We start from the raw sequence: 24,369 nt of genomic DNA, 5'->3' as shown, positions 1-24,369 counted from the left end.
GTTTACTTCTGATGTTTTCAGTAGCACTGTTTTAATTTTCGGATCGATTGTGACTACTATTAACTTATGGGAACAATACATTCACTAATAATACAGAAAGGCTTGTGGATTATGCAAAATACCACACTTTTCGTATATCAATGGGAAGTTTCCTACATCTGTAGATAAATCTCTAGACTAGCCAACACTGATTTGAATGCAACGTAGCAAGTTTGGAAAGTCTTGTTTCTTCACGGTTATTACAATGTGGCAACAATGAGAAGGATGTGTGTACAAACGCTTTACCCTTGTCTTCACACCCCAAAGCAACTTCGCACAGGATATGATTTTGTAAACATGTTGAATGATCCTGATGTCGTTCTCTTTCTCCACGTAGAAGCTGTAGACGTAACTTCAGATTTTATTTATTTTATTTTATTTTATTTTATTTTATTTTTTTTTTTTTGGTAAAGCTTCTTATGCAGAAGTAAAGCATTTCTAACACACAAATCTAAAGATCGTCCAGTCATTTAAACTTCATTACTGCTCTTAAACCTTATCAAAGTACAAGGCAGCTCTCCCAAGGGAGAGAAAAGTTTTAAAATCTCCTTGTTGCCCACCAACCTATGGTTGAGGTGAACAAGAAGACTGCTCTTACGGAGCACAAGGTTGTCACTTTTCTCTTTATACTAACGAGTGCGGACAAGAAAGATAGTCACAAAATTTCTAAAATGGATTCTGTCAAATTGGCAATTTTATCCTTAGATTGACGACATATAAGACGGATTTTAAAGTAGACGATGAATTTTCCCAAAACTTCCCTTAAATTACTTCAAACTGGTATCGCACGAACTCATTGTAAATAATTTGCTATTTTCAGAAAATCCATTATCCGAAAAATGACAATCTTGAATTTTTTTTTTCAGTTTAACGAGATATGGTTATACCTTTTGGTTAAGGGAGATGGATGATTAATGCAATTGAATGATGATGGAATATTTGGTGGGATGAGAATATGGGAGGAAATGGGAGTGACCCTGAGGAAATCCACAAAGACGGTGTTGTTCACCATCATCGGAGCAATGAAAATCCGAACAAGGGTTAGTTTTTAATGACATCTGAATGACATTTTGAACTTACAGCATATTAGCATCAATCACCCGCTTCGCTTTGTTAAATTAAAAATAAAAATAGTAATATGTTACAGCAACCCCATATGTTACAGGATTCGATACTGATATCGGTAATTTCAATCATGTCCATATATATACACACACCTTCTTCTCCCTAAGTTGCAGGTCTGATTTTGGATTTAAACGGCATCAGAAGTGTCACTGTTCATCTTAGCGACCATGAAAACTATGAATTTGGCACTAATATAGGTCATTTTCCATTATATATATATATATATCGGGTGTTGCAAAATAAGTGTTACAACTCTTGAGAGGTGATTCCTGACACTGAGACAAGAGAAAAAGTTCTCTTGAACTTTCGGCTATCGGACATAGTTTCAGATCTACAAGGTGCCGAAAGTGTGGGAAAATGACTTTCGGACGCCAATAATTCGGAAACTATCCAACGTAAAGAGGGCGGGTAAAAAATTCACTGAAGAAGTCGTACCTGCTGTATTGAATTTTGGATGTTTCACAATCCTGCCATGCACGCGCAAGTGATTCCCCAAAGGAACGTAGGGAGTCCCGAATAATCTGCCAAATGAAAATTGGTCTAAATGGATATGAATTGATAGGGTTTCTACCAGGTAACAATAATTCGTTTGTATTAAGTCAACATCTGGAACAATTACAAAATGGCGGACACCTTCATGCCCGTTGTGTGTGGTTGCATAATCGCCAGGTACGGATGCTGACCAACAGTGACATTCTGAGTATTAAGTGTAACGAATTTGTACTCAAATGCTTTAGAAAGACATCTGGAGTGTTGGTAGAGCACAACAGATGAAGCAGGGTGATTCACATGTGTGGAAACACGTAACGAAAAATGCCCAGAAATGCACTCATACTCAGTAAACGTGAGTTCAAAGCGTCGGAAATGTAAGGAATAGCATCAACAGCATGAAAGCCATTGCCAATTCACTAATAATATTTCATCAATCCGATGCATTATGATCTGCTGCATAACAATAAGGATGCAACAACTGAGGCCAGGTTGAAATTGTGCAAGGGGACTCACTAAGAAACTGGGTAAACTAAAGGAATGTCAGTAGTGGGATCGCATGATCGATATTGAAATGTAGCCAATGTGTGTTGATATCAACATGTAGCTAATGGACAAATGTCAACATGTCCCACCTCTGTTGGGACACCATCCCACATGCAAAAATTAGGAAAATAACGTTGTACATTCTGCTATTACATCTGGTGCACTTTTTGGTAGAACGTAACTAAAACCCTATTGTATCAATGTCCCTCTTTGTTTGGGATATTGTCCCACAGGTGACACATATGAAAACATATCTCTTGACCCATGGTTCAAATTCTGATAGAACGTGAAAATAACAAACTTGTATCATGTCCCACGTCTTCTGGAACATATGACGTACTTGAAATATAGGAAAATACCTCCAGAAATTCGTATCTTACACACAGTGCACATGCCAAGACAAAGACGAAAATGAACCAATTTGGCACATGTAACACTACTGCTGGAACACCATACATATGGAAAATAAAACATAAGAAATAGAAAGGAACGTCTTAAGGTTGGTTTAAAGGGACAAGTTTTGCCGATAGGCGTTACTACAGTCTTCGTATCTGTCTCGTGTATTTTTTAACTTTCACGAAGATTTACAATTTCCCTTACAAATTTCAGCCTAGAGACTTCAAATTTTTTAGAGAAGGAACTTCATACCCTATCAAATACAACAGTCCGTGCCGACTTTTCATTTAGAATCTCCTTCATTGTTGAAATGGCTGGATTGTTGAAATGTATATCCAAACCTTTAAGAATATAACTATTTCAACAATGAAGAAAATTCTAAATGAAAAATCGGCACAGACTGTTGTATTTGATAGGTTATGAAGTTCCTTTTCTAAAAAAATTGAAGTCTCTAGGTTGAAATTTGTAAGAGAAATTGTAAATTTTTGTGAAAGGTAAAAAATACACGAGAGAGATACGAAGATTGTAGTGACACCTATTGGCAAAACTTGTCGCTTTACACCAACCTTAAAGCTCTGATTGTTTACAACTGTGCAGCAGGAATAACAAAATGAAACACACAAGCATGTCGGAGGTTGTACAAGAGCGCTTGCCAAATAAAGTGGATAATCTTCAAAGAAATGAATACAGAAAAAGTGAGGCAATGTCGAAGCTTCAGGGCTAGAGCGCTCGCTTTTGCTTGCGTGGTTGTGGTTTTCAATCCTCCTGGGAGCCCACGGCCTCAGATTCAAGACCTGAGTAGTTATTTTTCTATTTCTCGTACGTGGGACGGTGTCCCAGTAGTAGTGGGACATGTTGACATTTGTCCATTAGCTACATGTCGATATCAACACACGCATTGGCAGTACAATTTTACAGCACAATTTCAACTTGGCCTCAGTTGTTGCATCCTTATTGGTATGCAACCCAGCAGATCATATTGCATCGGATTGATGAAATATTATTGGTGAATTGACAATGGTTTTCATGTTTTTGATGCTATTCCTTACATTTCCGACGCTTTGAACTCACGTTTACTGAGTATGAGTGCATTTCTGGGCATTTTTCGTTACGTGTTTCCACACATGTGAATCACCCTGCTTCATCTGTTGTGCGCTACCGACACTCCAGATGTCTTTCTAGAGCATTTGAATACAAATCCGTTACACTTGATACTCAGAACGTCACTGTTGGTCAGCATCCGTAACTGGCGATTATGCAACCACACACAACGGGCATGAAGGTGTCCGCCATTTTGTAATTGTTCCAGATGTTGACTTAATACAAACGAATTATTGTTACCTGGTAGAAACCCTATCAATTCATATCCATTTAGACAAATTTTCATTTGGCAGATTATTCGGGACTCCCTACGTTCCTTTGGGGAATCCCTTGCGCGTGCATGGCAGGATTGTGAAACATCCAAAATTCAATACAGCAGGTACGACTTCTTCAGTGAATTTTTTACCCGCCCTCTTTACGTTGGATAGTTTCCGAACTATTGGCGTCCGAAAGTCATTTTCCCACACTTTCGGCACCTTGTAGATCTGAAATTATGTCCGATAGCCGAAAGTTCAAGAGAACTTTTTTTCTTGTCTCAGTGTCAGGAATCACCTCTCAAGAGTTGTAACACTTATTTTGCAAAACCCGATATATATATATATATATATATATATATATATATATATATATATATATATATATATATTCCCTACCCCTTCTTCATGTTGCAAGACACGGCATCGGACGTGTCACTGTTTATCGCAGCGACCCCGAAGACCATGGATTCGACATTGATAGTGGTCATTTTCGATCATTTATTTATATATATATATATATATATATATATATATATATATATATATATATATATATATATATATATATATATATATATATATATATATATATATATATATATATATATATATATATATATATATATATATATATATATATATATATATATATCTTCTTCTTCCCCTACCCCCAAGTTGGGGTGTTGAATTTGGATTTAATTAGCATCAGAAGTGCAACTATGTACCTGAGCGACTACGAAAACTATAGATTTAATACTGATATCGGTCATTTTCGATCATTTATAAATGTTCCTCCTCCTCCCTAAGTTGCATCGTGAAAGTGATAAGACAGAACCATCTCAGGCCTGAACCTCATTTGTGATGAAAATTTCATCGAGTTCGGTCAGGTGGTTGAAGAGTGATGAAGTAAGAAAGGCAGTCACTTTCATTTATATCCCGCCTCCCCTCCCCTAAGTTGAACCATGAGAGTAAAACAATAAAAAATCATCCCAGGCCCGAACCTCATCTATGCTAAAATTTGATTGAGATTGGTTGGGTGGTTCAAGAGTAACGAAGGCACAAATTTAGTCATTTTCATTTTTAATTTTTTACATATATCTCCCCCTCCCTTTCCCGAAGTTGCACCAAGTAAACTGATAAAAATCATTCTATGTCTAAACATGATCTATTTTGAAAATTTAATCGAGATCGGTTGGGTGTTTCAGGACTTATTAAATTTTATTTATTTTTATACATATATCACCACCCTCCCCCGCACCTAGGTTCTGCCGTCAAAGATAAAATAAAAAAAAAAAACTTTTCAGTTCTCAAGCTCACGGACTGTTGAATAATTTTGTGGTCTCTTGATCCACAAAATTCAATATATTTCATACAATGAAACATTTTCTTGTACACCCTATATTTTGAGAACTACATATAGTGTAGCCAAACCAAAACAAACAATTTAGTCAGTATGATGTGCTTATTCCGTAAAAAATACGAAAACTTTATTTAGATGCCGTTCAAAAATTTTGTGGCCCCTGATACACAAAATTTGATATATTTTATACTATAAAACAATTTCTTGTACGCCCCATATTTTGAGAACTACATATAGTGTAGCCAAACCAAAACTAACAATTTAGTCAGTATGATATGCTTATTGTGAACAAGATACGAAAACTCGATTTACGGGCCGTTTAAAAAATTTGTGGTCCCTGATCCCAAAAAATCAATATATTTCATTCAATCAAAAATTTTTCTTTTACGCTCATATCTCGAGAACTGCATATAGTGTATCCAAACCCAAACTATCAATTAACTCAGTATGATGTGCTTATTCCGAAGAAAGAAATACGAAAACTCCATTTAGTTGCCGTTCCAAGCTTTTGTAGCCCCTGATCCAAAAAGTAATTATTGACCAAGATCGCAATGTTTTGACGCATTCTTGGATCATTCCTAAAACTCCTGGCCAAGATCGGAATCTTTTGATCCGTTTTATGGATCATTCCTAAAATTCTTGTTTATATATATATATATATATATATATATATATATATATATATATATATATATATATATATATATATATATATATATTTCCCTCCCCGTCCGCTACGTTGTTCCGTCAAAGTAAAATGACAAAATTATCCCAGTCGAAACCTCATGTATGTTGGAAATTTGACCGAGATCGGTCTGGTGGTTCAAGAGTTATTAAGTTTTGTTTATTTTCATATATATGTCTTCCCCTCTCCTCCCCCTTCCCTACGTTTTCCCGTCAAAATGAAATAATAAAATCAATTCCAGTCTTGAATCTCATCTATGTTGAAAATTTGATCGAGATCGGTCTAGTGGTTCAAGAGATTAAGAGTCAGAAACATAGTCACTTCCAATTTTATAATATAGATTAAATTGTATGCTTCATAAATATTATATTAAGACTAATTCAAGGTGAGTATAAAGCCCACTGAATTCATTCTTCTGTGGCTGAATTAGAAGCTTCCATAGAGAAAAAAAAGAAAGAGGATATGTGAGATTGTAAGTCAGCAGAAAGAGCTGCCCGTAAGATTGTTATAGATAGTTTTGTGAAGTTTTTTTTTTAAAATAGTAGTGAATACGAAGCGGCAACGGTCCTGAGTTCGATTCCCAGTGGGGACACTCGGTCGGAAAAGTGTAAAAAGCATTTTCAGGCCAGCCATCCTGAGTGAGCTTTTCCTAGATTTTTCTCATTCATAGCAGTAAATGTACGGATCGTATCTAACATACGGGTCCCAGGCCCCTTTTTTTTCTTCCCCAGTCCTTTCTTCCCTTTTCTCGGCTAGTATGATCGCCAAGGGACGTCTTCCCTCATACGTGACGGGCTAAATTGCCGTAGATGCCGAAAGTCCAGAAATCTAATTCCTAATCCTAATTCTAACGAATTGACAAACAAAAAAACGCCAAAGTTTCACGTTTTTGAACATTATCCATTATGCTTTATTTGTTTTAATCAAACATACTGGGCAAAACATTTACTTAAACTTCTTTACGAGAGATGTATTTTTTAAAAGTGTTACTTAAAAATGTTGACAATGCTTCCTCACGTACTAAGCTATTAGTTTGGCAGCCACTTAAATAAATTCATTATATGCTCCCACATTCAATACATTTATACATAAAAAAAGCTTAAGTAGTATATACACATGTCTTGAGTTACGGTCCCTTATACTAATATCATTTGCAATATAGGGGAGATGTCTGAACTAGATTAAATTTATCAATGTGGCGCCCTAAGAAAGTAATATACACACAAGAGGTCTTACACAGATGGCAACACTGGTAATTTCACCTATGTTTTTATCATACAACTGATGTTACGTGGCACCAGCAAAGTTTGTTCGCGTACTTGTTAACTGCACAGATTTTTCGGATGCTTAATAGTTGCATTTATCCGTTATTTAGAATGCTTTAAAGAAAGTACTATATGTAACATACTGAATAATAAAATCTTTAAGTGCTACCATAGATTATAAATCTGACTTCAAAAATGTTCAATATTACAAACAAAATCCAATTCCAATCCTCCAAGCGTGGCGTTTAGAGAAAGTATGGCAACGTTGTACAGCCTAGGAAAAAAGAAAGAAGGAGACTTGGAAAGGCAAGAGTGTTGTAACTAAAAAACCACTGGAAAGAGAAAAGAAAGTACTGCGTCCCATACGACTATGTACTAAAAGCCATCCAAGGATTGAAATGCAGTACAGATCTTATGGGTCACTTAACACGTTGACTGCCATGTGTATCGCTGATGATTCACAGTGACCCTACTTTGTAGAGCCGTGTGCATCGAATGTGATTCACAGGTTTTGTATAGTTCGAAGCCGTGTGAATCACCGGTGCTACACAAGCATATGGGTTTATATGGTGAAATGCATTTCTGCGGTCTCAGAAAGTTGCTTGGTATTCTTGGTTTCCGGTTCCTGGAAGCTTCCGAAAACGAGAAACTGGGCTAATGCTTAGATTAAATTGGATTTAAAAGAAAATACACTAGCATTAAAATTGGCCCATCGGAGCATTTTACCGGATTTTGCTGTAGCAATTAATGTGTTAACTACACATCTCTTCCTGCGAGTATGTTCGTACAGAATAGAGGGAAATTAGATTCACAAATTTGGAGTTTTGTCACTCTTGACGACAGAGAAAATGATTTTAGAGTAGGAGGGGTAGTTTCCCGGAATAATCGATGAACTAAATTTGAAACCTGAAAACGATTTGCATTGCGCTCTATTTATTTATTTATTTGTTTATCTATTTTCTTCTTGATTGAAGTTTTTACACAAATATGTAACTTCGTTTGGAATCCCAAAAATATAGTACTGGTCACTGAAACTAGTTCTTATTAATAATAATAGCTAATAATAATAAAAATGTTTAGATCAGTGTGTTGGCGAGCAATACAACACATTCTTATTGCCTGAATGGTTAATGCCAAGAGTTATCAATTTAGTATATTCATTTTTTCCCTCGCAGCATGGAAGAGACGTTCTAGAGGGGGTAAAGTCTACCATGTTATCTACGTATTCAACTAAACAAGTAGTTCCATCAAGATGGGATTTTTATCGTTGGACAATACTCGGAAACTCTATTCAGTTATAGGGCAAAGGCTCCGGACACACACACTCTATATTATGCAAAAGTTTCAAATTTTGACCTTATCTGTCATTGAATTAACCTGGTTTGAGGTTCGAAATTGATAGTTTATTGGAAGTTGGGTAATTCGTATTTGGCATTTTTTCTCATTACATTAATGTTAGAGAACTTTGTTAAAGGGCGCTTGGGACTAGATTCATTTTCCCTTATATATTACTAATGACTTGTCTTATCACAATGGGGGGGGGGGGGTGATGGCTCAGTGGTAGAGCGTTCACCTCCGGTGCTTGGGGTCCCTGGTTCGATCCCAGCTCGCGCCGTGTGGACTTTGTGGTGAACAAACACCGTGCTCGTGGGTTTTCTCGGGGTTCTCCGTTTCCTCCCACTTTCTTCATTTCATTCATTTCTCATAATCATCGTCTTCTTTAGCCTAACCGGCATAAACGTGGGACGTAAAACTTAAAGATTTCATTTCATTTCATTTCTTATCAAAATGGGACTTCTATCATTGGCTTGAGTCTCTTAGATTCACTGATAGGGGCAATTATTGCAACGTTTTACATCTGATTTTAAGAAAATCTTTTAAATTTTGCTCACCGAACGTTGGGTCGACTTAAGCTAATCTGGTTTTTAAATGCTCAATTGACAACGAAAACAAGGCAACAAGTGCTAAAAAAAAAAAAAAAAACCTTCTCTCATTACATTAGGAGTGTAGGGGAGCGTGCCAATGGGCGGAGAGTTAAGATTTCTTCCATTGTATTTTCCAAACAACATATCGCATAAGAACACAACATTAGACATTGCTTTATTGCTTTTGATCATAGGGTATGTGAGTTATGTTTGCTTGTGTATTTGCAAGTATACCCTCCTGGGGATATTCAAACTTTTCCAGGCCATTATTCTGTAGGTATTATCTGAAATATAGCCTGCAGTGAAAGTGCCCATTACGATTTCCTACTTTGACTTTATTGCAAACACATATCAACAAGGCATTAAGCCGAGTCCGGTGGCATGCTCCTGTAATCCTGCGCTCTTAGAGCCGACATAGTGTGGTTAGGAACAGCCCATAGTGTAAGGGTTGATTTATTATGACATGGACATCCGTAAACTGAAGTTGATTCAAGCCCAGGTGGATTCAAGGTTTGTTTGCAGACCACACTAGAAGTAGGCTCTGTCATCACCTGAGTTTTGTATAAAATTGTAAAACAAAAACTCAAAAAGATTTTTTTAAATATGGGTCCAAAATTATGGACCTGTGCACAATAGTGCTACACTTACATCTCTATGCCCACAACCGGAGCCACAACGGGCGGTGACTCAGTGGTAGAGCGTTCACCTGTAGTGCTTAGAATCCCTGGTTCGATACCAGCTCGCGTCAGGTGAACTTTGTGATGGACAAACACTGCGTGCGTGGGTTTCCTCGGAATTTTGCCGTTTCCGCCCACTTTCTTCATTCTACCATTTCATTAATTTCTCATCCTCTCTGTCTTCTTTAGCCTAGCCGGCATAACGTGGGATGTAAAACATAAGATTTCATTTCGCTTTTTCTGTCCACAACATAAATAAGAAACTAATCTTTCTTTATATATATGTATGCAAAAAATGTATGTATGTATCTGTGTGTATACGTATCTTCCAGCATAACTCTTGAACGCATGGAGCAATTTTAACAAAGCTTGGTACACATATTGCTTACAATCTGGAAAAGAGTACTGTCAGTCTAAAACTCCCTAGCACACTCAGGGAGAGTAGGAAACATATTAAAATGATCGAAAACGACCGACATTACTGTCGAATCCACAGTTTTCGGGATCTATGAGCTGATTGATGATAGCTTCGACGGCTTTCAAATCCAAGCTCAACCCTGGTGGAGTCAAGGCACCTTAGCGCACCTAGGGGGACTGAGGAGGTGACACAAAAAATCATCTGACGCCCAATGGAAGACTCAACTTCAATTTTCTGCCAGATCAATGATTACTGATTAATAGAATTCAAGTTTGAGGTTCAATTTAACACCGATGCTATATGAGACGTGGACCTACAGCTTAATGTGGAATGGAACCACACGAGCTTCCATTGGAAATCGAAGCCGGGTCTCCCGCGCCGAAGGTGATTACGCTGATCATACAGGAAGATCAATGACTAGGCTTCTTTTTCCTACATGCATATTTTCTAATAAAGAGTTAAGCTTTACTCGCCTAGTATTCAACAAGTACTATAATTTGTAATATATAATGGAAATGATAGTCGAACTGTTTAATGTAATATATTTTTTATTTCTTCTAAGCAGAAACAAATTAGTAAATGTGGTCTTTAACAAAGTCAAGAAAGAATATTTTGAGAATAAAGTTAGTTCTATTTTTAGTAAAAAGTTTCTTTGAAGAGAAAATGTGTTGTGTGTGGTTGCATAACTCTTGATAATAATATGTGGTTCTCTATGAAGGTGAAAAGTGATATTACTCATTTTCTACAACTAATAGAGAAACGAAGTGATTTTTAAATGTTATCTTCCAAAAAAATGTCATTTATGCTTAATTAATACTTAAAATATATCTTTGTACTCCAAATTCCTTTATAGAATTCATCGTGCTTTAAAGGAGGATGCTGAAACAGGAATATTTAGATAGAGTGTATACTAGTTCCTGTGTACATCCTTCACCCCATTACGATAGGTCCTATAATTCTCGAACTATGTAGCTTTAAAGTTCATTTCCCATCGTTTCAGGCATCTTATAACTCTTGAAATACGTATTTTGCACCGTATGTTTACTAGATATTTTTTAATTATTTGAGGTTTCTACAAGAAGTTATCTTTGTTATCACCATTATTTCAGCATCCGATATATATATATATAGGGTGTTTCAAAACAACAACGACAACGTTTGGGAGATGATTCCTGACACAAAGATAAGACAAAAAGTATAGACGAACCAGGATGCACAAATGCTTCCTTTCGGAGTTATAGGCTACCGAAAACATAAAAAAAAAGAACTTCGAAGGTCCATAGCTCCAAAACTATGGAACCTGCCGTAGTCGGGTCAAGACTTCACTTAGGAACTAGCATGTGCCCTATCCAAATATCTGAGTTTCAAAATGCTGTGGTACTTGCGCAACAATTTTTGTAGAGATAGTTCCGGAGTACTTCAAAGTATATGCCCGTAGCCAAAATTATTCTATAAAAATTGTTGCGTAAGTACCTTAGGATTCTCAAACATGTATTTTTGAATAGATCACATATTTGTTTCTAAGTGAAGTCTTTACCCGACTACGGTAGGCCCCATAGTTTTGGAGCTATGGACATTTAAAGTTCAGTTTTTCATGTTTTCGGCAGCCTTCCGAAAGCAAGCATTTGTGCAACTCGGTTGGTCTAGACCTTTTGTCTTATCTTGGTATCAGGAATAACCTTCCAAACTTTGTCGATGTTGTTTTAAAACACCCTGTATGTGTGTATTAATTTATATTCCAGCGTAATTCAGGAAAATCTAGAGCAATTTTAACCAAACTTGATAGACATTTTATCGTCAATTTAGAGAAAAATTACTGTGGAAGTCAGACATCCCAAAGAGTGGGAGTTGGATGGAGTAACATGTAAAAATAATGCAAAATGATTGATATTAGTGTGAAATTCAAAGTTTTTGGAGTCGCTAAAATCTATAGTGACGCTCCCAATGCCGTTTAAGTCCAAGATTATCCTCTTATGTAGACGGTGGTAATGTGGTTTTGAGACTTTTTAATCATACAAATCTGAATATAATCATTAAAGGCGTATTCTGTGGAGTTAAGATGATGTTTCGAAATGTATGACGAAAGTACAGTATCTTCTGTATATTTATAATTAAATTTTCATTGACAAATATTTTAAGGGGAAGGGGATTCACGTATTTTCCATAAACGTGTTCTCCCGTCCATAGAACGGGCATTTCAGTTAGTTGCAAACTAATTCAAAAACTTTTAGTACAAATCTACAATGCATCACACAAGTTGAGAGTTTCATTCTACTAGCTAGCAAATATTATGTAAGCTCCGTAAAATATTTTCAGAAGAAAATGAATAAATTCAAACTTGTATTTCTCATTTTAACCCCTTCAGTGCGTAATTTTCAGATGCGACCCGCTGTAAAAAGTGTAGTTTTTTTTTTAGAATTTTGGAATTTGTTACCCTTTAATAACTTTTGAACCTCTCAAGCAATCACAATGAAATTTTCGGCATTATGATCTTTGTTGCTTCTAATTAGCTACTATAACTTGTCATTGTCGTATTTATGGTTATCATAATCATCATCATCATCATCATCATATGCTTACGTTACACAAAATTTGGGAATGCCTCAACAGATCAAGCCCAATTTTTCTGTGTGGTCTCTTGGGGTTCTTAGGTGAGTGCAAACTCGGTAAATATTGTCGGGAATAACATTACTCATACTATGGGCAAGTATATTCGCCATACGCAATACAAAATAGCCAAAGCAAAATGAAAGCGTATATATACGTCATCCGCACAGCAGGTGCGTTTTGAAGACACGAGTTAACTCGCCACCCACACTGAAGCGGTTAAAGTTGTTTTTTTGGTTACACCACTTTTGCATTAAGGTCCACAATTGATTGTTTGCTGGATGTGCTTTAACTATAGCTTATGTACTAATAGGCAACGCTACATGATACATTTTAGACCTAGCTCTACTACTTTCAATACTTTTACAATGCTAAATTATTCTACATAACAAAGCGGAAACGAAGAAGTTATTCCTGAATTGTAAATGAAGTAGGAATGGACAAAAATACAAGTATTTGATATCGTTTTTTAGTGTATAAAATAACATTTTAATAACTTAAATAAATTCAATTTTTAGTATTCTATCTGTGTTTTATTTGTTTTATTCTAACTTAAGCTTCAAACGCATTGAATGTGTTCATCATGAGAGTTCTATTGATAGATAGAGAACGTTGCGTGGAATTGTAATGTTGAATGTTGTAAGTGCGTTTGAAATGTAAAGTAAAATAAAACATACAAAACACAGTTGGAATGCCAAAAATGAACTTATTTAATTATATATATCTTCGTGAAGGCAATGTGGAACATATATGTCAGTACTTATTTGGACTATGAGCTTGAAGTTACTGATATATTTTCGACATCCCATCTCCAAGCTCTGGTTCAAAAATTAATCTTTTCAGTTTTCAGTGCTAGATTATTCATTCCTTAAGGTATTGAAAAAAAAGAAACGACTGTCAAATTAATTAGGGAATGCAAGAGAAAAATGTCATTAGAAGAAGTTGAACAAGGATGTTGCCTCTCATCATACTTATTCAATATCTATTGAGAAGGGGGGCGTGGTGTCTCAGTGGTAGGCGTTCAACTCCGGTGCTTGGGGTCCCTAGTTCGATCCCAGCTCGCGCCATGTGGACTTTGTGGTGGACAAACACCATACTCGTGGGTTTTCTCGGGGTTTTCCCGTTTCCTCCCACTTTCTTCATTCCACCATTTCATTCACTTCTCATAATCACCTTCTCCTTTAGCATAACCGGCATAACCGTAGGACGTACAACTTAAACATTTCATTTAATTTTTTTTCTATTGAGAAGGTATGAGGAAGATGAGTGTTTATAGTGCCACTAAAGAAACTTATCGCTGAATTAATGAATAAATATGTTAAAGTGGAATACAATACCAAATTAATTTGCTGATTTATTGTTTGATGAATATTTATTTTTATTTCTTTAATATTTACAGATTGGGTCTAGAAATTGAGCCGATTTTCATATCTATGGCTTTGTATGATGCCAAGGAAAGGAGAAAAGTGTCAGAAAATTTCTACTTTGATATGAATGCTCCAGAGATACGCGAGATGCTCTCAGATCATGTGCCATTTATTGATAAGAGCACTTCAAGTCATAGTTGCATTTTTGACATTACATTTCCAAGCCCTGATCTCTTTCTAGTCATCCGTTTAGAGAAAGTACCACAAGAAGATATTAATGATGGCATCAAGGTATACGTCAAAAGGAGCAAGGTATGTTCTTTCTCTTAATATTATACTGGATATACTGTAGAATAAAGTACGACAAAATACTACAGTAGGGACTTCCGGGACTACGGCAGTGGTCTCTCTATAGTACGATCATCACCAATCAATGAATTCTATGAAATCTGTTGATCGCAAAACAAGTTCCTATGAAGAATATTGAGTAACTGTCTGTGGTAAACTTTATGAAAAATCTCAACGGTTATCAAACCATTTGAATATTTGAAGACACTTGCGCAATTGGGCTGAATGTTCATGTGTGTGTGTGCAGGTGTATTTTTAAATCCACAATACACATTAAAGTAATATGATAAAAATAAAGCATTAGATTTCAGTTATTGCAAATAATCCTTCGGAGCTAAATGATTTACATTCTTGGTTGCTGTATTCGTGGCCCCGGATACGATCTCGGTGGCGCGCTTAGCATCGAATAAAATCCTGAGTAGTGTCTTGAATCCTTCTTTTAGGTGTAGATTCATTCTTATGTATCCTTTGTGCTAAAAAGAGGACATTAACTTCAATTAATTAATTACAACAAAAAATTCTATACAAGAGACGGAATTTGTGGTTGCATGCATTTGTATTTGTGGTTGTATATATCATGTGCATTTATTTATATTAAATGAAAATCATATGATGTTCACATGTTAGCAAGCAAAGTTCGTCAAAACTGACTAGAAGTGAACTAATGTATATTAGAGTTTGATGTTCCAAGCTAGTGCAATCTACGAACATAAGAATCTACAAAGCAAAATTACTTTCTAGATGGAAAGATTCAGAATCTGGTTAAGTTTAATAACCAAGAAATGTTTAAAATTCGGGAATAGAGTGAGTTCAGCAACAAAGTTCAAGGGAGTCAGCTTGAGACATCGCAGAATACACATCGTCTTAGTTTCTGTGAGTGCATTATCCACTCATTACATCGTAAGTATCTAAAATATGTAATCTTAGCGTTGTTATAAACTACATTCAGAATAGTATAGCGGAGTGAAAACTATACCCCCCCCCACACAGAACCCTCATTTGCTAATCATGTTGCTAGGTTGTTTTACATGATGCTGAAAGTACATTAAATGGTTCAAAAACAAACTAACATGAGTAAGACTTCATTTCATAGAATTTTAAACCCACAATTTTTTAAAGGAAATTTGTAAATATTTTCAGGTTAAGATACTCTTTAGTTATGTGACTACGTCATACATTGTTGTTAAACTCACAAGTTGTGCTTGAAATGTTTATGCAAATCTATACAATAACACAATACTATATACATAATACTGTGTTAAGAATTATATTTGTTTTGTGATGTTTCCAAATATTTACACCTTTTTAAGGCAGTATTCAAAGTATTTTGAATGATAAAAAAATATTATTTTCGCTTACCGCAGTGGGTGCTTGAAGGCAAGCGACAATGTAACTCAAAACAATTCTTATCAACATGCACTCATTTTACTGAAAATAGGACATAAGGATTTATTGGATCAATAAGTGTCCAAAAGTTGAGTGAATGACACAGACAACTGTATTTTATGAAAATTTGAGTTTTTTATTGACTATGAAGTAATGCTCTGAGTTTGTGGTGAAAAAGCAATATGAGCAAAGGAACCAGAAACAAAACTGATTTCTCATTTCGGTAAAAAAAAAAAACAAAAAAAACTCTGGTAGACAGTAAAAGGGATCCACTGTGGAAGATTCAACTTCATCCGAGATATATCAGCCACTACAGGATATTTGCTGCCATCTGACGGCAAGATAAATAACTTCTACTACCTTTGTTTCAATAATGCCAAATGGGATATGGATAGCTACCATCGAAGTTACTGTTACCCATGAAAATATTAAGGGATTGTCTCCATTAACGAACTCAGTATAGATAATGGCTCTAGCTATCTATTGCAAGAAAGCATTGAAGTAACTTTCGTTTAAGAGTTATCGTGCGGAGTAACATACATACGGAGTAACGTACGTGTGTACATGTGTGTAGTGTTCTAAGTCTACTTGCGTGATCCTAATATGAAGTAACACTAATCTCTGTAATCTACATTAGAAAATTAGCTGACTAGACATAAATATTGTAACTAGAGCTTTTCTATTTGAAGTGTGCCTCTGCTGGCGCTGCTGCTGATGTGTGTTTTCCCGTACCTCCCTTGAAAGAGGAAGGACAAGTTGCTGTGGCCGAGATCCTTAAATTGTTGGATGCGGACAGGATTGTGACATTGAATTATTTCGCCGGCTCCGATGTGCACCGTCTTGCTAGCCATTCTTAGTAGCCTACGAGCTTCACTTTCCGAGACCACACGACTGAATGACAAATTGGCAACACAGCCGAGGTTATTCACTTCTTTCTTCAAAACAAATGGAAGAGGGCGATGGGGGTGGGGCCGAAGTATGTTTCACATATCTCCCGAGGACACGCTTGAAATAAAAAAGGGTTTAGGTATGTCGTATGTTGTGTTCAAGATATTTCCTTAGAAGTCGAAATAAATATTTTTATTTAATGTCAAAAATCTTTCTGAAATAACTTGGTAACACTGTATTCTCTGTATCGTTTTTAGAACCCAGAAAAAGCTAAACTTAATGCCGAAGCTTTCTGTAAAAGGCTTGGTAAATACCGAATGCCGTTTGCATGGACTGCTGTTTGTCTCACAGACATCATACAGGGAAGTAATCTACACAAGCACGAATTAACTGGTACGTGTCATGTTATTCTCAATTTCAGGAATTATCATCTAATAGCTGTTAATCTTGAATTTAATATTGTTATTCTAGACACATTTATGAACACTGACGGATAAAAAATAATTCTTGAAGATATTTTCAGAACAATTGGTTTCCTTAAATAAAATGTTTCTTGCTCCTGTACTTGTAGAAGGAGCAGAAAATTAGTCGAATGAAGTGTCTACCAATTCATAAATGAGTAATAATTAAAGAGTTCGGAGAAGAGAAGGTGAAGGAGTGACATTTTGCCATAATAGAATTACTTCAAATCACTATTGTAACATTTATATTTAATGTATTGTTCTGTTTACGTATATAATTAGAAATTCATGGGCAATTTTTGAAAGGAAATTTCAAACCTAAACACTTGCGTTTTGTCAGTTACAGTTACAAGCTTTTATGATTTTGTTCGAACTCATTCAAATTTATGATTTAATTATTGAGTTACAAGTGAAGAATAGGAAATCTTTTTAAATGCTAAATTGTTGTCTATTAAGTAGGCACCAATACTTTATTTTTAATCTGACCAGACATAAAGAAGAAATACATTTTGTCTTAGAGCATCCTTTTGAACTTAAGAGGTGGGGAGGGGTCACGGTGGCCCAGTGGTAGAGTGCATACCTCTGCTGCGTGGAGTCCATGGTTCGATCCCCGGATAAGTAAAATTGTGGTGGACACATCGTGTCCGTGGGTTTTCTCGGGATACTCCCGTTTCCTCTCCCATTCTCATTTCACTGAGTCTTCCATTAGCTCCCTTACCCTAAAAGGCATAAACGCGGGACGTTAAACTGAAAGATTTCATTTTGTTTCTTTTTTGAATATAAGAAGTGAGTGCTACTGACACAGTTTTCCTGAAATTTCCTGAGCTGAACCAAGATAAACTTACTCTCAAATTACTGTGATCACTACGAACGTAAACTCTTACACATGTGGTAGGTTAGTACAAGAGTTCAGGCAGTCTCGTCTCGAAAATGAGTCGTTAAAGTGATGTCTCGTCTCGGAAAGTGTAATCTGTTTCTATTGGAAGAGCTCTGTCTCGTCTCGTATCTAGTCTCGAAAATTCACTCGTGGACAATTCTAGTAGCAAGCTACAGGTTCAATATAAACTAGATAGAATTATAGAGAAACGAAGTAAATAAAACACAGCGTTTATAAGTTTGATTAACAACATGACTGCTGTTATTCACGAAAAATGTGACAATAGTTAGGCAAGTAGAAGTTTCAAATTTTGAAAAATATAATTGAATCGGTAATTGCAGAAATGGCCTCTGAGTCTACTGCTTACAGCTTTAAAATCTGAAAGAAAAACTATTTAAATCCAGGACTGCAAAACTATCTTGCGCTTAACCTATATAGTTCAATGTTACGTTTACACTGTTGTAACACCTTCGATAGCTACCCTTTCTACACACAAAGTTGTGTGTGCCCCTAGTGAATCAGAAAAAAAAATGTACACCAAATGTCAGAAAAATGTGAGTTGGGTTTTCTTTCTGCAATTATCAATTCAATTAGAGCAGATGTGATAACAATTCTCATTGCTCTTGCGTTATATGGGATCCGCGGTGGCTCAGTGATAGAGCGCTCGACTCTGGTGAATGGGGTTCTTGGTTCCGTTGAAGTGTGCCAAGCCACTTGCTCGTGTCAAGTGGGCTTTGTATTGGGCAAACAGTTTGTGTGTGAGTTTCCTCGGAGTTCACCCACTTCTTCCCGCTTTTTCATTCCACTATTTCATTCATTATCATCATTACCATCTCACAGCCTCGATGAGTAATGTTGGAGCGTTAAACTATAAATTTCATTTCATTTTGTCTTACGTTTTATCCAGAAGACGGATCGTGAAAATTAACTGAAATATAAATAATTGTAAAATGTACTTCTTAGGTGAGCTACTTTCCAGTTTGAAATGAATCATTGCTTTCTCTAACAGAAGACCTTGAATGCCCAAGTGACAGCACTGCATTTATTTCTTGTTTACGTCCTGTCCTGTTTGCTTCCTGTTTACGTCCTATTTATGCGAGGTAAAAGAAAGGGCAGTGTTACCAACATCAACAATTTTACGTTAAAACTGGTTATTTTACAATAGAGTCTAGCGGGGTAAAAAAAGAAAAAGAAAAAAGAAAGAAAAAATAAACTCGCATGTCAGCAGGTTTGTGGAAAATCTGACCACTTCAAAAACAGTTATAACACTCGATGTCACACCAACGGCACCGACTTTCCAAAATTTATGGGGGAGCATATCAATGGCGGGACATGTTAGCCTATATGTTTTAAGGGAAGTCTCGATATTTCATTGATTTATTTTTAGTTAAAATATTTTATGAACACTGTCATAAAGGGCTGTGCTGTGATAAAGTAAAATATGCCGAAACCATAAGGAAAAGTGGGGCTGCCCTAGCTTAGTCGCTAACACGGCAGACTTAAACGCAAGACCAACGATTTCAAACCCGGGTCCAAACTAAAAATCTTGTGGGTGCCCGGAGCACCCACGTAGTCGGCGCGCACGGGTCACACCGCCATTGTAACTTTTGCTAAGCGTATGAACTCCTGCAGGATGTGTAGCTTGGTTTTGAGTTTGTGTGTTGCTAGCGTGTATATGAGAGATTTCTCGAGAGCATTGACAGTAAAGATATATTTTTAGCGTAAGAAACTGACATTAGTTGAATGAAGAATGATTGATAAGTCTGATTTCGGAACAAAGTTACGAAATCTAGGTAGTAGCGGTTCTAGAAGGTAAAAACGGGGGGGGGGGGGGGAGCCAGACCCCACACTATGATAGATATATCATGAGTTTACTATACACTTTCAAAAATATATAAATAATAGCTTAAATAATTTTGTCACTCAAAAATTGGGGGCCTAGGCCTCCGGCCCCGGGCTAGAACCGCCACTGAATCTAGGAGTATTTTAATCTTGCTCTATTTTTTGTGGTCAGTTGCAGAGATAGCTTGCAGTCAGATAAATCTGGTCATAACAAAATAGCGCAATACAATTGGAAGATAATATATGATTGATGCTGTTTTTACTGTCACTCATAGTCAAAGCGAGCGAGAGCGAGAGAGAGAGAAAGAGTGTGTGTGAGGTTACTACCGTTTTGGTACAGGAATGCACATAGGCAGGTTTTAGGATACGGGTTACGTCCACGAGGTTTTAATTTTTGGGGAGGGGGATTTTTTAACATTGAAAATGCCACAATAGAATTTTAATTATGCCATAAGGATAACTTAAGACTGGCAGAAAGTTCCAAAATTGAATAACACTTAATCTACAAAGAATGTAATCTTCATTTTATCACAACCAACTTGAATCTCCTCTACTGATTTTTTGTGGGGGGAGGAAGAAGGATAGGATGGCAAATTTGGAGGGATTTTCTCAAACACTTGAGGGAAATGGCACCACTGTTATGATATACCTACATGTCCACGTTATGAAATGTTGCTAACATGACAAGGTCAATCGATTCCACTGCGCAAACTAATGAAGAAAATTCGGACGATTATATCACATCAATTATATATTAGTAATATACTCAGATCTTATCACAAGCATGTCATACCTTTGCCTTTAATCTCTTAAAAATCTGCAGGCTGTAGTAACCGATTACAACTACTGTATGCCTTAGAAATACGTAAATTCTGAAAACTTTTTTCAAGAGTGCTGTGGAACCTGGCACTTTTGAACATAAGTCGGGCTGAATTCTGTGGTGTCGTTGCCAACATTGCACGTGCGGATCAGAAAAACGTCAGAAGTCAGACACGTGCATAGGAATGATAATCAAAGAACGTTGTTTTCAGGTTGTCTATAAATTGTTCATAAATATATTGAGAGAAGATTTGCTGTTGACAAATATTTGTATTATTTTCAAATGAACTCGTTTGATTAAACAACGGATATAATGTATAATTTTAACAAGTGTACGAATTATCAATAGTAACATATAAAATATTTTTTTTCTCTTCAAAATATGAAATCAATTGAAATCTTTAATTTAAGGTTCAACGGTTATGTCCTTTAGGCTAGGGGAGACGGGTGATAAAAGTGTGTGATTATGAAAGCCGATTATATGAAATGGTGGAATGAATACATGAGAGTAAATGGAGGAATCCTGAGAAAACCAACTTTATGATGTTGTTCATAACAAACCCATTTGACCTGATATCAAAGCAAGGACCCCTCGCATCCATCGGGAGGTATACACCACTAAAACATCTTGTCTTAAAGATCGTAAAATCTTGAATTTTTCTTGTTAACTTGTGCTTCAAGAAATGATGAACTGATTTGTCTTCTTACAAATCAGTATATTGATTTGATTATCATAGCTCTCAATTTTGAAATAACATTCTAACAAACTTTCTCTTCGGACACAACCTTCGCGGAGACTTGTTGATATGCCGGTAGGGAGAATTGCATCCTACAGGAAAATTTAGAGCTATTCCGTTGGTGGTGGCAATTCACTATTAGAACTAGTGAATACTGGATTAGTGAATTTCCCTACCGAATTAATCTAAGTAGAGTATTCAGATGAAGTATATTCTGGGAGGAGGCAGCAACTTTTCTAGTAGTCGGGCTAGTAGAAACCATAGCTAATGGTAAGTTTTCCCTAAGCGTGGTCAGAGGGGCATTAATAAAATAACTTTTCATTCAGATCTCTGGGACGGAGATGCCTTGGGAAAGACTATGCAGTTACATTGATATGGAAGAAAAGTAGTGGAAATATAAGTTCTTGATGAGTAGAGATACAAAAATACGTGATAACCACTGAAATAAAAAAAAATATGAAGAAATAGAGGAAATAATGTGAAAACGAAATAAAACATAGTAAAGGAGATAATATCCGCATGCGTAATGGCAATGTGGGGTTTTAATGCTATTACGGAGGAAGGACAGCGAAATAACAGAATGAAAATAACATCAATTATAAAACAATTTCCATTGTATAAAGTGGCTTTATATAAATATATCCTAAATCAATGTATACTATCAAATACATTCCTCAAGTTGTTTCATAAAGCGGCTATTTTAAAATAATTTAGATAAAAATAAGCCTAGCGTATACAATGACAGAAAATTTCCTTATATAATTCTGTACAGGGAGATTCACAAAATAGACTGTAAAATATTTCCTATACTTAAAAAAAATATTTTCTCTTCCAAAATATCACTACCAAAATAATCTTTTTAATATATAATTGAAAGTCACTATGTTCGTAGCTTAATAACTGATGAACCACCAGATCAATCTCGATCATTTTTTTAACGTAGATGACGTTTGAGCCTGGGATGGTGTTATCATTCCACTTTGACGCTGCAACTTAGGAGAGTGGGAGTGGGAGATATATAAACATTTTCGAAAATGACTGATATTAGTACCCAATCCATAGTTTTCGGAGTAGCTGAGATGAACAGTGACACTTCCGATGGCGTTTATATCCAAATTCAGCTCCACAATTTCGGGAAGAGGGAGTGATATACAAAAATGATCAGAAATGACCGATATTAGTGCCAAATCCGTAGTTTTCGGGGTAGGTGAGATGAACAATGACACTTCCGATGCCGTTTAAATCCAAATTCAGCCCCGTAACTTGGAGGAGGGGGAGATATATAAAAATATCTATAAAAATGAGAGGTGTAGAGAGCCTACGTTCCCCACAAAACCCCACTAAAGTTGGAAATTTTTAGTTTTGGTGATTTCGTTAAATAACGCTATCGAATACCAACAAGCATAACGAATATCAAGGTTTTATTATAATTCATCTTTCTTAAAACACGAAATTTTAGTCCAAAAACGCTCACTTAAATAACAGGAGAAATGTTTAATCTCTCCGTTTATGCTTTCTGAAAATGTAAAATATATACTTTTTCAATTTTTCTGATGATTTCAATTTTTCTGATGGTTATAAACGTACCTAATTTCAACTTTCCACGTTAACCAGAAATATGTGTGATTTTACGTCAGTTCATGTAGCATTGGTACACTATTGATTGTTTTTTTTCACGTTGATAATTAATATTAATTAGAAATATATTTATAATTATTTATATCTATATTCGCCTCGTTTATTAAAATTATTTCAGGGAAAGACCCTAAGGTGTTAAACAGAACACCATGTAAATCACTTTCGATCGAGGAAGCTCGGACCATCTTAAATAACTTCGAACCTTTCACAGTACAAATTCACGAGTTTTACAAGCAGGTAAGCTCAATCAAATACTATAAGATTTTTAATGCATGGCAACTAAGGAAGGTACAAATATTCTAAAAAATTCTTCAGATTGAAGTCTATTTTCACAGAATATTCAGAATAGTAAAACAAAAGAAAATAGCTAGTAAAATATGGCTACTTGATAAGTACAATCATTAGATAGTTATACTTTTCTAAAGTTTCTGAGTAAATCTAAATGTTTTTATATTTATTAAATTTGTATGTGGTATAGTATTACCTAGTAAATTAAGGTTACTAGGCAATTTGAAACGAAACACAGACTTGTTACGATCACCTTATGTATCATTCTACAGTAGGATGGAGCGATAAAATCAAATTTTCGAGTATTGAATTCTAATAGGGCTTAAAAGTTGCGTATTCGCATGCTAATCAATGGAAAAATAATAAAAAAAAATCACACTTTGGATCTTCAGTTCGCGCAAACGGCCTAAAGTTGAAAAAATACAAAAAAAAAAAAAAAAATACCTTTACGGGAAAGAATCTGATTTTTGAGTATCGAATTCTAATAGGGCTCAAAAGCTCCGTACTGGCATGCTAATCAATAGAAAAATAACGAAAAACATCACACTTCGGATCTTCAGTTCGCGCAAATGGCCTAAAGTTTGAAAAAAAATTAATAGAAAACACCAAAATTTACCTTTATGCGAAAAAATCAAATTTTTCAGTATCAAATTCTAAAATGACTCAAAAGTTGCGTATTTGCTTGCTAATCAATGGGACAATAACGAAAATAATCACACTTTGGATCTTCTGTTTGCGTAAACGGTCTAAAATAATAATAATAAAAAAAACTGGCAAACAACACGAAAATTTACCTTTACATAAAAAATATACAGATTACTTTTTTTT

General features: G+C 35.7%; 1 protein-coding gene across 1 annotated transcript in view; it reads left to right on the top strand.

The window, feature by feature from the left end:
* The window catches only part of LOC145688251 (dedicator of cytokinesis protein 7-like), a 256,560-nt gene that overhangs the window by 85,161 nt on the left and 147,030 nt on the right, over positions 1-24,369 (top strand). Inside the window, exons 7-9 of the mRNA XM_081762205.1 lie at positions 14,290-14,569; positions 17,137-17,272; positions 23,372-23,490. Of these exons, the coding sequence (XP_081618331.1) occupies positions 14,290-14,569; positions 17,137-17,272; positions 23,372-23,490 (535 nt within the window). The remainder of the gene's footprint in view (positions 1-14,289; positions 14,570-17,136; positions 17,273-23,371; positions 23,491-24,369) is intronic.

The sequence above is a fragment of the Thermobia domestica genome, chromosome 6 (genome assembly GCF_964235325.1).
Source record: "Thermobia domestica chromosome 6, izTheDome1.hap1.1, whole genome shotgun sequence".
NCBI classification, from domain to species: domain Eukaryota; kingdom Metazoa; phylum Arthropoda; class Insecta; order Zygentoma; family Lepismatidae; genus Thermobia; species Thermobia domestica.
The sequence above is the reverse complement of the archived record's forward strand: the minus strand, read 5'-3'. Positions and strand labels throughout refer to the sequence as shown.